Source organism: Mus caroli, chromosome 7 (assembly GCF_900094665.2).
Source record: "Mus caroli chromosome 7, CAROLI_EIJ_v1.1, whole genome shotgun sequence".
Classification (NCBI taxonomy): Eukaryota; Metazoa; Chordata; class Mammalia; order Rodentia; family Muridae; genus Mus; species Mus caroli.
Window position 1 is genome coordinate 119830982 of NC_034576.1, and position 15848 is coordinate 119846829.

Here is a 15848-nt window from a genome sequence, read left to right on the forward strand (position 1 = left end):
CTCCCCCTCCTCTCCCTCTCCTCCCTCTTCTCCCCCTCCCCCTCCCCCTCTTTCCCAGTAGCTAAAAGTTGTTGGTACCTGCTTAGCTAGGGGTAAGACGTCATACCGGCCTTCCATCTCCACACAGAGATTTGGTCTGGCTTGTGCTTGCTCAGGTCTTATGCATGCTGACACAGTGAGTTGATATGTGCTGCCTGCTGTGTCCAGAAGACACCGTTTCCCTAGAGTCAACCACTGTCTCTGGCTTTTACAGTCTTTCTATCTCTTCTCCAGCAATGGTCCCTGAGCTGGGGTGGGTGGGGTGGCATTAAGTAGAGGTCTCATTTAGAGCTAAGCATTTTGACGTCTTTTGTTTTCTTCATGGTACCCAGTTGTGGGTCTTGTGTTAGTCTACTGCAAATAGAAATACCTCAGAGGAGAGATGAGGCATGTCTTTACTTATGGGTATGGTTGTAAGTCATTAGGAATCAGTTTTATATTATGTTCATCTAACAGAGTAATACTAATAGTTCTTCTCCTAGGGTAGAGATAACTTGTGTAGCTATAAAGTTCCTGAGCTGATAATGTGCTAGGTAAGTCCGAGGCAACCTCTCAGCTCCACTGGACTTCAGCATTCTCCCCTTTGCAAGACAGTATAGTTGAATGAGCTAGTTTCCAAAACCCATTCCAGTCTGGCATGGCTTGCCTCTAGCCTGACTCTTATAAGAGCGGGTGACAAGAGCAGAGAGCTTGAGCCGCAGAAAGGCCTGAGGGACAAAAGCAAGCAGTTGGGTGCAGCACAGGTTGCAGGCACCTCAACAGTTTTCCTTTCTCTAAAACCTAACAGCCACCCTGACCCTCTGCGCCCATCTTTACACACTGGCAACCAGTTTTGACTTTGGGCTCTCACTGGGAGGAGATGTCATACAAGGAAACTTGTATTTTAATGGCTGCCAGATTCATCCCAACTGTTCCTGTAATTAAATGAATGGGAGTGCTGTGCTCACTGTTTCCCCAAGCTTCCATCCAAAAAACCTTAAGTCCCCAATGGAGTGACTGACATGTGGAGCCGTCATCATTCCCTAGGGAGTACCAGCTGAACCAGAGCCCATGCCCTGGAGTCAATTCTGAGCCCTGAATTATGGAAAAGTCTCTGGGAGCTCCTTGTCTCTGCTCAGATGCAGTCTGCCTGAGTCTCGGTGTGGGGACAGGGGAATAAAAAGGGAAACTCAGCCCCCTCTGATCCAGCAGCTTCTTGTGGGATATTTTCTGCTCTGTGCAATTTCCCTGTCACCAGGAAGAGTTCAGCGTTTGGGATGTGATATAATGCAAGTGGTAAGACAGGAATGTTGGTATCAGAAGGTCATCTCTGCTACAGCCCAGTGTGGGTCTCCAGCATTTAGCTCTGACTGGCCTTGCCTCTGTGTATAGCAGGCAAATAACAGCAACAGCGGGTTGGCCTGGCTCATAGACCGCAGGAAGCTGCACACTTTGAATATGTTACACCATTCCAAGCGCTCTTGGTGGATGCTTTCCTTCCGATGGGAGAGAAACTTACAGCTGAGAACTAGAGACTCACAATGTCTCATCCCACCCACCAAGGTCTTAACAGCCTGTCACTGACCGAGCTGCAGCATAGGCTGTAACCATCCAGGTCAGGAGTCACCTGGCCTCTCTCGGCACTCACTGTGCTCCCACAGAGGACCACAGAGACCCTCTGGAAGCCACTAATTGTCTGTGTATTTGCTCCCTGTAAACTGTCTGTAAACTGCAGTGATGAGAATAAGGTCAACACTATAATTTTCTAGAATTTACTGAATTATAGCCAAGCATGATGGTGCAGGTCTGTGATACCAGCTGCTTGGAAGGCCGAGGAAGGAAGATGGCAAGTTCAAGGCCATTCTGGGAGATTTAGTGATGACACTTGACTCAAGATAAAAGTCCCTAAGAAGGAGCCACATGAGACCAGTGAGATGGCTGAGTGACAGTGTGTAGCCACAGAAGCCTGGTCCCCAAAGCCCATGGAAAGGTGGGAAGAGAGAAGCAGCGCCACAGAGTTATACTCTGGTCTCTGCATGCGCATCATGGCAAGTGTGCCTGCACACATGCGAGTGCGCATGCACACACATGCACATACACACACACATGCACACACACACACACAGACATACACACTCACACACATGCACACACACAGACATACACACTCACACACATGCACACACACACACACAGACATACACACTCACACACATGCACACACAGAAAATTAATTAGAGCAACCAGACACACACTCATCACATGCACACACAGAGAGAATTAGTTAAAGCAACCAGATACACACACACACACACACACACACACACACACACACACGGGAGGGACAGAGTGCAGACACCACAGAGTGACAGATAGAGACAGAAAGACAGACACACAGAGAGGGGGAGTAGATAATAGCTGTTTATTAAAAATTAAAAACAAATAATTAATTTGTTTTTAAAAATGGCTGACAACTCATTTGGTAAAGGAACTTTTTGCCAAGCTTGACGACCTGAGTTCAATCCCCAACACCCACATCGCTGAAGGAAAGAACCAACTTCTGCAAACTGTTCTCAGACCTCCACATGTTTACCACAGCATGTAATACAGGCATGCAAACATGCATGCGTACATACATACATAAGGGAAATAAATACATGTGAAATATATAAATACAAAGCTGCATAAGAGGAAGTGCTCAGCGGCAGAGAGCCTGGGGACACATGCCAGGCCCTGAGTTCCATTTCCTGTGCCGCAGAAACAAAGAAGGAAGCAAATTAATATATAGCCTCTCGGGATAGTTACTTTGAATAGGAAGCAAATGGGGATGATGATGGAGAGGCATCTTAGAAGTGGCAGACATGTGACTCCAGGTCTCAGAGAAGCTCCTAGAGTCTTCCCACTGTGGGAAGAGCAAGCAGGTGTAAGTCTGGGAGGGGATCCAGCTCCTGTCTGAAGCAACACAGGCAGCTCCTCCTCCTCCTGTCTGGACTCACCTGCCCCGGGCAGCATTCCCACACTGGGTACCAGAAAGACTCTGAGCAGCACCAGGCATTTCCCTTCTCTGACACTGAATTAATTCTCCAGCTCAAATCCCACTGGATGTGTAAACCGGTAACTGATTAACCTAAAGTTGGCGAGTCCACAGGGAGCCTGGCCAGGAGCCTCCTCCTGGTAGATCTGCTGTCTGGAGTTCCTTTGGTACCATCTTGTGTCTGCAGAGGGTGGGCTCCCTCCCCTGACTAACAGGCAGCACTCTAATGTGAGCACATAATTAATATTGCATCTCTGGTGGAGAAAGCAGATCACATTCCTGACTTAGTTATTTATCACACTCCTGGGGTCCTGTGAGTTTCAGAAGCCATGTCAACTTAGAACTCTGTGTTATTCCCACCCTTACCTCCCAGCCCCTGCACAAGACTGTGCATACATGGCCTCCCATTTGTCTGCCCTGAACCTTTCTGTTTTTCAAGACAGTGTGAAATAGTTTTCCCCCTTCTCCCACCCCCATCTCCTAGTAAAGACTGCATGAGAACTCACACAAACACTCTCTCTCCTGCCTCCCATCTCTCCTTACCCCCCCTCCCCCCAGTGAAGACTGCATGAGAGAGTATATCATACTGGGTTCACAGACCCTAGACTGTGGCATGTATTGGGCAAAGAGTAGCCAACAGTATGTACTTTGTTCTCTGCCTCTAGATGGGAGAAAAAGGACAGAGATGCTGTTCTCAATCCTGTCTCAGCAGAAACCAGGGTCTGGAATAGCAAAGATGCTCTCTGGGGCTGATAAAATTATGCCTCTCCCTAGCCCTTTAGCTGTGACAAGTCTCTGCAAAGAGTGGTCATCAAAGATGCTGGAGTCTGCCCAGAGCAGAATCTAGTGCGAACTCCTGGCCAACTCTTTGGAAGGCAAGGCACACATTTCTCAGAACCCAAGAAGTAAAACTGAATGTAAGAACTTCTATTTGAAATTCAAGAAGTCCGCCCTGAAGGTGCAAGTCTGAATGGGGCCCCCAGAAAACCTCCCTTCAAAGCAAAATGAGACTCTTATTCTTGGACACTGTCTCTTTAAGGCAGCGGAACTGCTCAGATCCTTCATTTCCACCCTTTCAGAGGGACCCAGGTGAGCTGAAACAGCAAAGGAGACAGAGACATTAAGAGCCTGCCTTGGAGCCCAGTTCAAGAGCCCTAGCTCTTTTACTTCAAGAAATTACTTGACCTTCCTTGGTTTTGCCTTGTTTGAGGCAAGTCCTTGCTGTGTAGCTCCAGCTAGCCTGGTACTCATTATATCGCCCAAGCTGATCTTGAGTTCAAGGCAAGCCTCCTGCCTCATTTCCCAATTGCTGAGATTTCCAAGCCTGGCTGACATTACTCAACCTTTCCTCTAATACATCTGCTGCATGTCAGATGTTAGAGCCATTGGGAGGGTACCTGGTTGTGTCATTTCTGTGACTTCCTGATTGTCTAATGCTTGCAACTCCTGCCCTTTTTTGTTGTCCACTCATCCCTTGAGTAAACATTTGCCGAGTATCTGGAATATGGAATGCATTATTCTAGAGGTTACAGCAGAAAAACCAAAGACAAACATCTCTGCTGTCTTAAGATTTACACCTCGTGAGCAGAAGCAGATGATAAATAAGGACCTTGTATAAGAGAAAAAAGATGCGGCGAAGAACACTAAAGCATAGAAAGGATTCAGGAGGCTGGGACTGGGTGTCACTTATCAATGGAAGTCCATTGAAGGTTGTCCCTGACCCTCGCTTGGATGACTAGTGCTTACTAAATGCTTTGTAAAGCCCTTGCAGTGGCATCTGATTTGGGAGGCTGTTGGGACTAGTATTATGGGTTCAGTACCTGACTCTTTACATGGTGCCTGTGTTGTTTTGGCGCCACCTGTTGCCCAGATGCCCCAGGGTAACCATGGCAATGAGAAGTAAAGCTGAAAGGATGGAGTGAACACTCTAAGTCCCTTCTGTCCATTATGAATCCCATAGATGCTAACTAGTGCTCAGCCATTGTGGGAGAGGAGGCAGGAGCCAACACCTATAAAGAGAGGGTGTCTTTAGACTTACGTTGTCCTCCAGCTTCATCCTTCATGTTTCATGTTATGATGAGTGCACAAGACAGGGAAAATAAAAATTTAAAAATTAAATAGTTGGCTCAAAGTGTTGACTCTGCTCCCCTGATGCTCCCAGACTCTCGGCAGCTGCCATCCTCCAAAGCAAAACAAAGTTCTCCTCGGTAGTGCCTGTGGCACGAGAAACTTCAGATCTTGAGGAATGGGATGTCTTTATTTACTCATTTTAACCAAAGTGCATACTTGCAGCTTATTCTGTTTGAAATGGCAGTAAACATGGAACCCGGTCCCCTAAGGACATGAGCATTTCATTTTGGAGATGATTCATACATGCATTTGGGTATTATGATCCCGGACAGCACATTAAAATTACAACATGCTGTTAGCCCATAATGGAATGTGGAGTTTACATGCTGTTCCATGGAAGGAGGAATTTGCTTGGCCCCTCACCCATCTCTCTGGTAGCATGGTATTCATTTGGACCTTCACAGAAGTTATCTGAAATTTAGGTTTTTAGCATGGCTCTGTGTAGCCAGTGGATACTACTGTGTGATTATTAGTAGCCAGAGTCAAGGCAGGATTTGATATTTCAAAGCTCATGGCTTCCTTTCAGAGTCCAGCATGCTTTTGTGGAAGGGATAGTGTGGCTAAGGCCAACAGCTCCCATTGGATTCCCCGGGTAGAGTGGGTCTTTATGTATGAACTCATTAGAGAAAAATAAGACCAGGGATACTAGACACCTAGGTCTTCTGCACAGCTGGGTGTTCTGGTAGATTCTGCTGGCATGTAAGTCCTCTGTGTGTCTTTGGGAAAGAGATCAGCCCGACATGGTGTAGGGGTGCTGCAGACATGACAAGGAAAAGATTCACACAGAGGTTTGCCAATCAAAGCTTCAAAGATGCATATGCCTGCACCAGTCCATGGCTGAGAAGGCTGGAAGATCCCTGCTTTGGGAGCCTTCTGGACTGTAAGCTCCCACAGATACCTAGCTCTTTAGCATAAGGATCACCTTTCCTTCATGCTTGATCCCCATGAGCACCTAGTAGCATGCCTAGCACACAGTAGGTATTCAGTAAAGGCTCACTGGGAGTGAACTGGAAGCTCAAGAAGAAAGCTTGTTTAGAGCTCTGCCCACAGTTCTGACATCCTTGCTTCCTTAGATCTTGTCTAAGGAACTTTGATTGTCCTAGCGCTGAGAGAGACAGAGATACACAGAAAGACAGAGAAAACAAACACTACTTCTGACCCATCTGCCCTGCAGTCCTAAATGACATGAGTGTGTGTGTGTGTGTGTGTGTGTGTGTGTGTGTGTGTGTGTTTTCTATTACACTTGTGTGGAAGACCTCAAAGGGTCCTTTCATTTATTTTCAACAAATATAGCCTGAGATCATGTATGTACCAAACTGTGCCAATACCAGTGGTCACTGAATTAGCTACAGACTGGAATTAAAAACTTTCCTATCATGTCATAGTTGATGTGCATGCCTCAAAGCATAATTTGTGTCCTCTAATCCCACACAAGTACTTATCAGACATGATAAGACATTATTGCCATAATGCCACCACATCTTATCATTTAATGTGCTAATGAAATACCCAAAAGATCCTAATTTGTAATTTTTTTTCAAAATATTCTACAAATCCATGTATAATGTGTGAATTGAGAAGCAGCTATGAACAGGGACTACAGCTCAATGGTGGGGTACCTGCCTAGCACACTCAACTCAAGTGCTGAGTTAACAAAAAACAAACAAACAACAAAAAAAAAACCAAAACAAAACTATACACATTAATACTAATGCATCATGGTTTTGGTCTGGTTTTTATAGCAGAGTTATAAGCAAGGTTTCATCGTCCTGAACTTTCAGTTTTCCCCAAAAGCCTTCATTTAAATACCTACCATGTGCTAAGCATTGTTCCAGATGCTCATGGGGACCAAGAAGGAAGGATGGTCCTTACTTGTAATGAGCTAGGGATCCATGTAGAGCTTGCATCCCAGAAGGCTCCCAACACACCATATGCGTGTGCATGTGTGTGTATGTGTGTGTGTTGAATGCTGGGAAGATAGGCATGTCCCGCCATGCCAAGCAGGTTCATGTTGATACTGGAGATTGAATCCCAGTGCTTCATGTATGCTATGCAGACATTCCAACAACTGGGTATTGCGTTATGTCTGTGTGTGCATGCATGTGTCTCTGTGTGTGAAGGATTTTCATAGCACTGTCCTAAGATGAGGACCCTTGATCTGCATTCATTCATCAAACAACCACAGCAACCACGAAAAGGCTATTGGGAGAGATGTCTAGAGAAGTGGAGGTGAGACTGAAGTTTCTGGGTAGCTGCATGAAGGTCTCTGGGCTTGGTGGTTCTGTCTAGTAGGGCAATAGTGATTTCTGCCCCATAGTTGCTGTGCCCTGCCTCACTCGGGAGGAACAAGAGGTAGACTCTGCAGGAGACCCCCAGCTCACAGGAAGTGCTCAGTAAATGTGGCTACCAGAAGATTGCCTTTAGGCTCTGGGAAGACATCTCTTACCCAGGTTCTCAAGGCCAATTTGTTTCACCCAGGTTCATTCGGAAGCAGGGCCTGGACCGCCTCTTCCTGGAGTGTGATACACACATGTGGCGCCTGGGGGACCGGCGGATCCCAGAGGGCATTGCTGTGGATGGTGGCTCTGACTGGTTCCTGCTAAACAGGAAGTTTGTAGAGTATGTGGCATTCTCCACAGATGATCTGGTGACCAAGATGAAGCAGTTCTACTCTTACACCCTTCTTCCTGCTGAGGTGAGTTCTAGGAAAGCCCCAGGGCAGGAGAGGGAAGAGAAGCTAGGTGTAGCCCTAGCAGAGAGTGAATGTTTGGCAATGTGATTCTGGCTCCACCAACTGTCCTCTGAACCTCCAGACAGTGCTGTCATCCCTGCAGACCTTGACCTCATGGTAAGAACTGTGATACACACATAGTGTCAAGGATGCTACTCTTATCTTGCATGGTCTCTGCGTGTGCAAAGTACAGAGAAAGGAAGGAAGGAAGGAAGGAAGGAAGGAAGGAAGAAAGAAAGAAAGAAAGAAAGAAAGAAAGAAAGAAAGAAAGAAAGAAAGAAAGAAAGGGAAAGAAAGAAAGAAAGAAAGAAAGAAAGAAAGAAAGAAAGAAAGAAAGAAAGAAAGAAAAAGAAAGGAGGGAGGGAAGCAAGCAAAGGAAGGAAGGAAGGAAGGAAGGAAGGAAGGAAGGAAGGAAGGAAGGAAGGAAGCAGCCCTTGTTCAAGTCACTCGGTCCCTATTCCTAATAGAAAAAATCCAATATTCTAATTTTCTAGAAAAAGATATTACTGCTATTTGCAACAGAAAAAAAAAAGTGTTAGAATTGCAGACCCTCTGTTGATGGCACTCTCTGGAATTGTGTGGCGCATGCTAACAGTTGCAGGACACAGCCACATCACATCTTCCAGTCATCAATCATGCAGTAAAGCAATAAGCATTTTCAGCACCAGTAATCTCTTTTCTCATATGAATACAGTTCTGTCAATCCCTGATAGTGCTGTCTTCATTGTGCGTGCGCATGCACACACACACACACACACACACACACACACACACACACACTCCCAATCCAAAATTGCCCCCAGACAGCCAAATGAGCTCTTTCCCTGGCCCTCTCCATTGCCAGCCATCATGGCTCAGCCCTTCGTGTGGAGCATTTTGAACAAGCCCCTGAGTCATCTGTGACATCAAGGTGCAGCCCCCATTTCATAGGGCTCCAGGCTTTTCTAAAACAGCCTGGCACCTCCTGGTTTGTGCAGGCCACATGCTAGACACCGCCTTCTTTCAGATCTAAGCTGAAAACTTCTGGCTTCATCTTCCTGACCTCCAGTCCAGTTTTTTCCTGACTTCTAACCTCAGGAAAACCAGTGTTTGTTCTGCTTCCACAGAGCCTGTGGCATTGCTCATGTGTGGTTCTCTGCTTCACCCCTGCTGGGCCCCAAGCTCTGCTCACACCGCTGGGAACAGACCATGCCTCTCTGTGGATGGTTCCCATGCATTATCAGGCCAGGGGCCAGCTTCCAAGAGGGCTGGCTGTCCATACACCTCACTGTGAGAAGCCCAGCCTCCCAGAGCCAGATTTTGCTATTCCGCGCGCATGTTAAGTCATCAGCTTTTAATCCTATTTCAGTGAAAATCACCTTTTCTCTCCATTCTGATAACCTCCTCATCCATTATCTTGCAGGGAATTTCTGCATCGTTATAAAGGACACAGGGCAATTGGTAATTGGGTACTTTCCCCCACTGCTTGATGGAAGAGAGGTGCCTCTGTGAGCTTGTAGACAATTCAAGTTTAAATCCAGGTCCCCTGACAATGTCATTAGCATCACAGGAAGGCAAGTGAGTGGCCTTGAGTGGCAGGTGGTGCTTCATTCTGCCCATCCACCCATTTAGACGAGAGTCTCCAGGAGTTCGGTAGTTCTCAGCAGTAAGCCAGCCACACCATGGGTACCCAAGGCTCTGAGTGTACTCACTGCCCCAACCCCTGCCTCAGCACCTGGTCCCTAGGGTCTCAGTCAGACCCTCTTCCTCCGTTGTGCTGTATCTGCCCTTCTTGTTCTTTCCTAGGCAACTCCAGGGCTAAAGGCTGTGTCCATAAATCTGCCAGTCAAACACATATCCACCAACAGCTTCCCCTAGGGGACCAGAGCCCAGAAGAAAATGTATTCTCTGGTTGGCAGAGATTGTTATAAAATAGTGTTGAAACAGAAATCCCTTTTCCTTCCCTCTCTTGGCATCTCAGAGGCTCTATCCAAACACTGTCTCCTCTCTGTCTCTTTTTGTCCCAGCATTACCTTTCTATCAGGGTCGCTGGAAGAGTTGGCCAAGAGTACTACAATTAGAAAATGACCGTGGGTCCTGGCTTATTCCCACAGCACGCATGCAGCCCACCTTGTGCTATATGGACTCCTGGTTCAGTACCATGGATAGGAAACAACCCTTCCATATTCTGTTTAACCTTGCTGTGAGCTCAGTGGGTCCTGGATAAGCACCATGGACAGCAAGCACACACCTAACTCCAGTTCTAACCACACTCCCCTAGCACTGGGGCTCCCGTGGCTCCTGGTCCCCAGCACTGCCAATGGCAGCATCTCTCTCACCACCTTTTCTTGTGTTGTAGTGAAAGTGATGGGCCTTGGTTTGTCACCCTTCCCTTCCCTTCCCTGCACCAGAGTTTCACTGTATGGATGAACCCATGATCCTGGCCTTCCTCATCCAGAAGTGAAATCCCAGCTCATTAGACATTGTTACAAATCTATTTCAAACCTGACCTGTTGGTTCCAGCCTGGCTCTTTGCAAGCAAGAGCCTTTGCATCCCATGTCTGACCCTGGTCCCTATTTATTGACACATCTTCAGAAACTCTTCCTATTGGTTAAATAGACAGCAGGTGCCCAGGGTGATAATGAGCAGATATCTTCATATCAGATCCTAGGCACTAGTGAAGGGATGTCCAAGGCAATGGATTTGTAGGTAGAATTAGCCAGATTAGACAGACATCTGTACCCTGAGTGGACTGGCCTGGCAGCTGACACTGTGTGCCTGCTGAGGGACTTAATACTGGTTTCCTGGGAAGCCCTTTGAGATTGATGGTCCTCAGGAAGGATATGCCAATCCAACATACTTGGTTGCATGACTGGGTTCTCAGTAGCCTTTTTTTCCCCTGCAGTCCTTTTTCCACACGGTTCTAGAGAACAGCCCCCACTGTGACACCATGGTGGATAACAACCTGCGCATCACCAACTGGAACCGCAAGCTGGGCTGCAAGTGCCAGTACAAGCATATCGTGGACTGGTGCGGCTGCTCTCCCAATGACTTCAAGCCTCAGGACTTCCATCGCTTCCAGGTGAGCCCCACCACACCTTCCCAGAAGGCCTTTAAGGCCAGACCTACGGGCCAACTCCTACTCACTGTTCAATCTAGCTATAACCAGAGTTAGCAAGCATGATGAATGGCTGAACCATCCTCCCCAGATTGGCTCATTAAACACCCCACTAGTCCTGCCATAAGTATGTTGCTGTTATTATGATCCTTCCATCTTAGTGATAAAGAAACCAAGGTGCAGAAGGTTCCAAACCCTTGTTCACGATCACACACCTCCGGCTAGAGAGATGACTCAGTGGGCAAGAGTGTGAGATGCACCACAAGCATGGGACCTGACTTTGGATTCACAGCACCCATAGTAGGAGCCTTGAATGGTTATATGCCTTTAACCACAGTGAGGAGGAGTAGAGAGACAGGAAGGGGCATGAGGTGTGGTAGCCAGCATGGGACTAGCAGGAAATGGTGAACCTCGGGTTCAGTAAAACACCTGTCTCAAGGCAGGAAGCCCTAGTGGGGGTAGGAAGGGGTAGGAGGGGGTAGGAGAGATACTCAATATCTGCTTCCAAGCTCCATATACGCATGCATGCACAGGTGCTTACACTTGCAGACATACATGCGCATGCAGGCGAACACTACACACACACACACTCTCTCTTTCAGAGAGAGAGAGAGAGAGAGAGAGAGAGAGAGAGAGAGAGAGGATGAATAAGACTCATGGCTGTTCACACATTCACTCAAAGATGATATAATTCGAGGCACCCATTTCCAATGGCATTCTCAGCATCTCCTCTACATTTTGGGCATGTGCTTGAACACCTTGAGGACAGGGGGCTTTTTGTTTGTTTATTTGTTTTGTTTACCCCAGCACTCTTGACATTGTGACTGGGTCACTGTGTTGGTGGGGACCATCCTCTGTGGTATCTATCTGTAAGATGGTGGTTGCACCCATCAACTGTCAAAGTTATTCTCACAGCATCCCAAAACTGTGACCTATGTTCAAACTTGCCCCTTCTTGGAAACCACTGGTCTCCAGAAAAGTCTAGAATGTTGTTGTATTTCCAAAGTATACCTTGGAAAAACCTGAGGCATGTTCCCATTGGGAGAACACCATGTACTGCACACTTGAAAGAGGAATACAAGGTGGTGTCTCTGAATGGCCTTTCACTGTGTTGTTCTGAACAATGTGGAGGTAGCAGGTAGGAAATGCTCAACTTCTTGCCACAGCCCTGAGAGTGCCTTGGCCCCCAGGTTCTGCCCTAGATAGAATCTCTTCTCATTGTATATGCTGCCCCAGGACAGTGTGGTGCCAGGAAAGGACAGGGCTCTGAGGGTCTTCCTCTTTTCTAGCAGAATTGAAACAAAACCCCATAAAATGCTTAAACAGAACAGGTAGGGGTTACTATAATCATCACATGAAAATGACATCCTGCTTCTCAGAAAGATGACAAGAGCAGCATCACAAGCTGATGACGTCACAAGACATCCTTGCTGTGGTGACATAGAGCCAAAATTGCCTTTGTGGAGCTTCAGGTCTCTTAACCTGGTCCCATGGAACATTGCTACACACATGCAGTATCTCCGTTATCAGGAGGCTTGTCCAAGACCCCGAGCCTCAGCCTCCTCCACAGCTACAAGTCAGCATGAAGCAGGGACTGGGTAGAAGGTCTCCATTCTGTCCTGTTGGATCTCTTCTTTACCAGCCATAGGCCTGAGCCTCTATGGTCATTGGCTTTGCTGGGTTGGACATCATCTATTCTGTAGATGGGAAAACTGAGCCCACAAAGGGATTCAAATCACTCTTCTATGGCCATGAAGCTAATGAATTTGGTAGGGCCAAGGACAGATGGGTATGTAGGAGATTTACCATTAGTCTCCACTAGTTCTGTGCTTCTCTGGACACACAACAAGCAGCCACTTTTTCTGTTGTTATCTATACTTCCCAATGTCCCCACTTAGCATCTTATCTGCCTATACTTGGTGGTGCACTACAGCTTCCAAGGGACCCCCCCCCCCAGCCCATGTCAACTTAAGCATAGACTTGGGTGGTTTGGGACTCTCCACTCATGCAGAAAGGATGGCTGCAAGGGGAAAATGCCTCATCTGTCTAGAAGAAGAAAAGTGGCCCATGTTTCTGTCTAGGGAGATCCCTGCCCTTGCTGCAGACCTTCAGCATTTAGAGATGGCAATCCAGAGCCTCGGTATGCTGATTCTTACAGGGAGTTACTCCCTTCAGGGTGTTCCTGGATGTGTCATTTGTATGCCAGCCCCAACATCCTGGGGTCATCATGGTCTCCAATGAAGCAAAGCTAACTTAGAGAATGAACTGAGTTTACACGACTTTCTTTTGCAATAAGTAAAGATCAAGGCTATCATTCAACATCTAGGCTCAAGAAACTGATGAAGCAAAAAGAATAGAAGTTTTTTTTTTTCCAAAGAACTCTGAGAATGATAAAAATAGATGTATACCCTTGGGGCTAGAGAGTACTTCCTGATCTTCTGGGGACTCAAGTTCAGTTCTCAACACTGTGTCAAATGGATGTAACTCCAGTCTCAGGGGATACAATACCCTATTCTGGCCTCTTTGGAAACTCATATGCATGTGACATTCACACACACACGCACACATACAAATAAATTCTTCAAAACAAAGTGCATGCTTCTAGAAGATTATTCTGTGTTCAGAGAATAGCAGATAGAGGTAGAAGCCATCTTGCCAATGAGGCAGATTATCTGACCCTAGAAAATGACAACCTGTAGGTCAATAGAGAACCCCATAGCCAAATTAAGTGACAATGGTGGATTCCTTAACTGCAACTGAGAATGCATTCAAGTAACTCATGCCTGTACCTATTTCAAAGGCAGGGGAACTGAGGCTGGAGCAGTTGGATGACATACCTAAAGACACACACACCTAGGAAGTAGCAGTGGCCACAGACTCAAGTGGCCTGACTCCCTATTGCTGTCCAGCCCCTCTTCAGACAGACACGGCAGGGCTCAGGAAGTGAAAGTGATGGAGTGTTCATCATCTTCAGGATGTTTCTCTCTGGAGAGCTTCTGCTCACTCACTAATCTATCCTAGAGGGATGCGGTAGGAACAGCTTAGGTTTGGAGCTGTGGGACTTGGTGCAAGTGTTAGGCTGTGAGCATTTCCTGAGTGTCGATTCCCACTGAGAGATAAACATCCTCGTTGGCAGAAGGGGAATGACAACCCTTCCTGGCAGAGTTGTCTGAGGCTTAGGTGTTAAGGCTCATGATGTCCTTTGTTATTCTCTGTGCTATCGGTGTCAGCCCTGCAACTCTTAGTCCTCAGAAGGGCCCACCATGTCTGATCCGCAGCAACAGTTGGCCAGAGTGAACTCCTCAAGGGACAGGACTGGCTGGGCTTTATCTCTTTGTACAGTGCCGGCCTGTGGGTCAGCACACCACAGCTCCCCGACCAGAGTCAGCCCAGCCTACTCTTATAAACGAAGCTCTGTTGGAATGCAGCCTCCATACCTCGTTTACGGTTTTGCCTCTGGTTGTACCGTTGCTTCATAGTTGAGAAGTTGCAGGGCTTTAACTATTTACTCTTTGGCCCTCTGGTGAAGATGTTTTTGAAGCCATGCCTTAGAAATAGCATAATGCTTACAGATGCCAGGTGCTTTGTGTCTTGTTTTTTAGATCTGTACATTGTGTGCATGAATGTGCTTGCATGCACGCGTGCGTGTGTGTGTGTGTGTGTGTGTGTGTGTGTGTATACATAGAGACTAGCTTCATCTATTGTTTCTCTGGACAGTCTGCTGTAGAACTCAGTCCTTTAGGCAAAACAGTCTCCATCTTTGTGAGATCAGCTGAGCCTACTTGCAAACGTCCATCACAGTGTGGCCTGTAGACTGTTGACAGTACTGCAGAGGTGGGATCAGCAGCACAATTGAACTCTCACCTGAGTATCTAGCCTGCTGTCCTGTCCTAGTTGCTCATGGCTGCAGGGTTCTCGGGAAGGGGGCAGAGTATGCAAGCTGGGATGCTTGGCAGGAAGAGGCTTCATCTGTATAGCTATGGAGCCCTCAGCTCTGTTTGGTGCAGAACTTCTAGGTGCTCCCTGGTCCTCCACGCTCCTGCCCTGAACCCTTCCCCATGCTCTGTATGTGAGCCTAGGAAACTCAGTGGTTCCCAAGATGAGCACTGCTTTAACTGAACTTTGGTTTGACATTGAGGTCTTTTGAAGAAGGAGTAGATAAGTCTCCCTAGAGGCGGTATTTTAACAACACTCTCCAGGAAACAGGGTCTCTCCGTAAACCCAGAATTCCCATATTTCACTAGGCTGGCTGGCCAGCAAGTCCCAAGGATCTACCTGTCTCTACCTCTCAGCCCTGGGAGTACAGGCACACATCACTTGCCCAGCGTTTTTGCACAGGTCCAGAGCTCCAACTCCGATGCTCATGCTTGCAGAGCAAACACTTCCCTAGCTGAGCTGTCTCCCCTAGTCAAGGCATATCATCTCTTTGACTTTCAACCCTAAGTCTTCACCCTGGATCGGCCACTGATTTGCTTTCTATCTGCGGACAAATCCTTCTCCCTCTGGACCCATTTCCACAAGTTCTCATTTCACACGGCAAACAAAATCAGCCAGGAACTTCATTTGGGACTTACATCTCTGAATGTCATCCCCAGGGTTGTTGACAGAGTAGAGAAAAGGCGAGAGCTGTGGGTTTGCATGTTAGAAGTCTTGCTCAGAACATGGCCCAGACAGTCACTACCCTGGGATAGGTTGTATGGAGTCTCGTTGGCACTAAGAAAACAGCTGCTGGTTGAACGGAACTTTTTTTTATTGTAAAATGGTTATCTAGCAGATCTGTCGTCCTGATTCCAGATGAACTGAGACAAAGGATAATCTTAGGATAAAAGAGAGGAAG

The 15848-nt window shown here is 47.1% G+C and overlaps 1 protein-coding gene across 1 annotated transcript in view; it reads left to right on the plus strand.

Moving 5' to 3' along the window:
* Window positions 1-15848, plus strand: part of Xylt1 (xylosyltransferase 1) — a 289090-nt gene that overhangs the window by 247671 nt on the left and 25571 nt on the right. The window contains exons 7-8 of the mRNA XM_021168481.2: window positions 7661-7877; window positions 10799-10975. Coding sequence (XP_021024140.1) covers window positions 7661-7877; window positions 10799-10975 — 394 coding nt within the window. The remainder of the gene's footprint in view (window positions 1-7660; window positions 7878-10798; window positions 10976-15848) is intronic.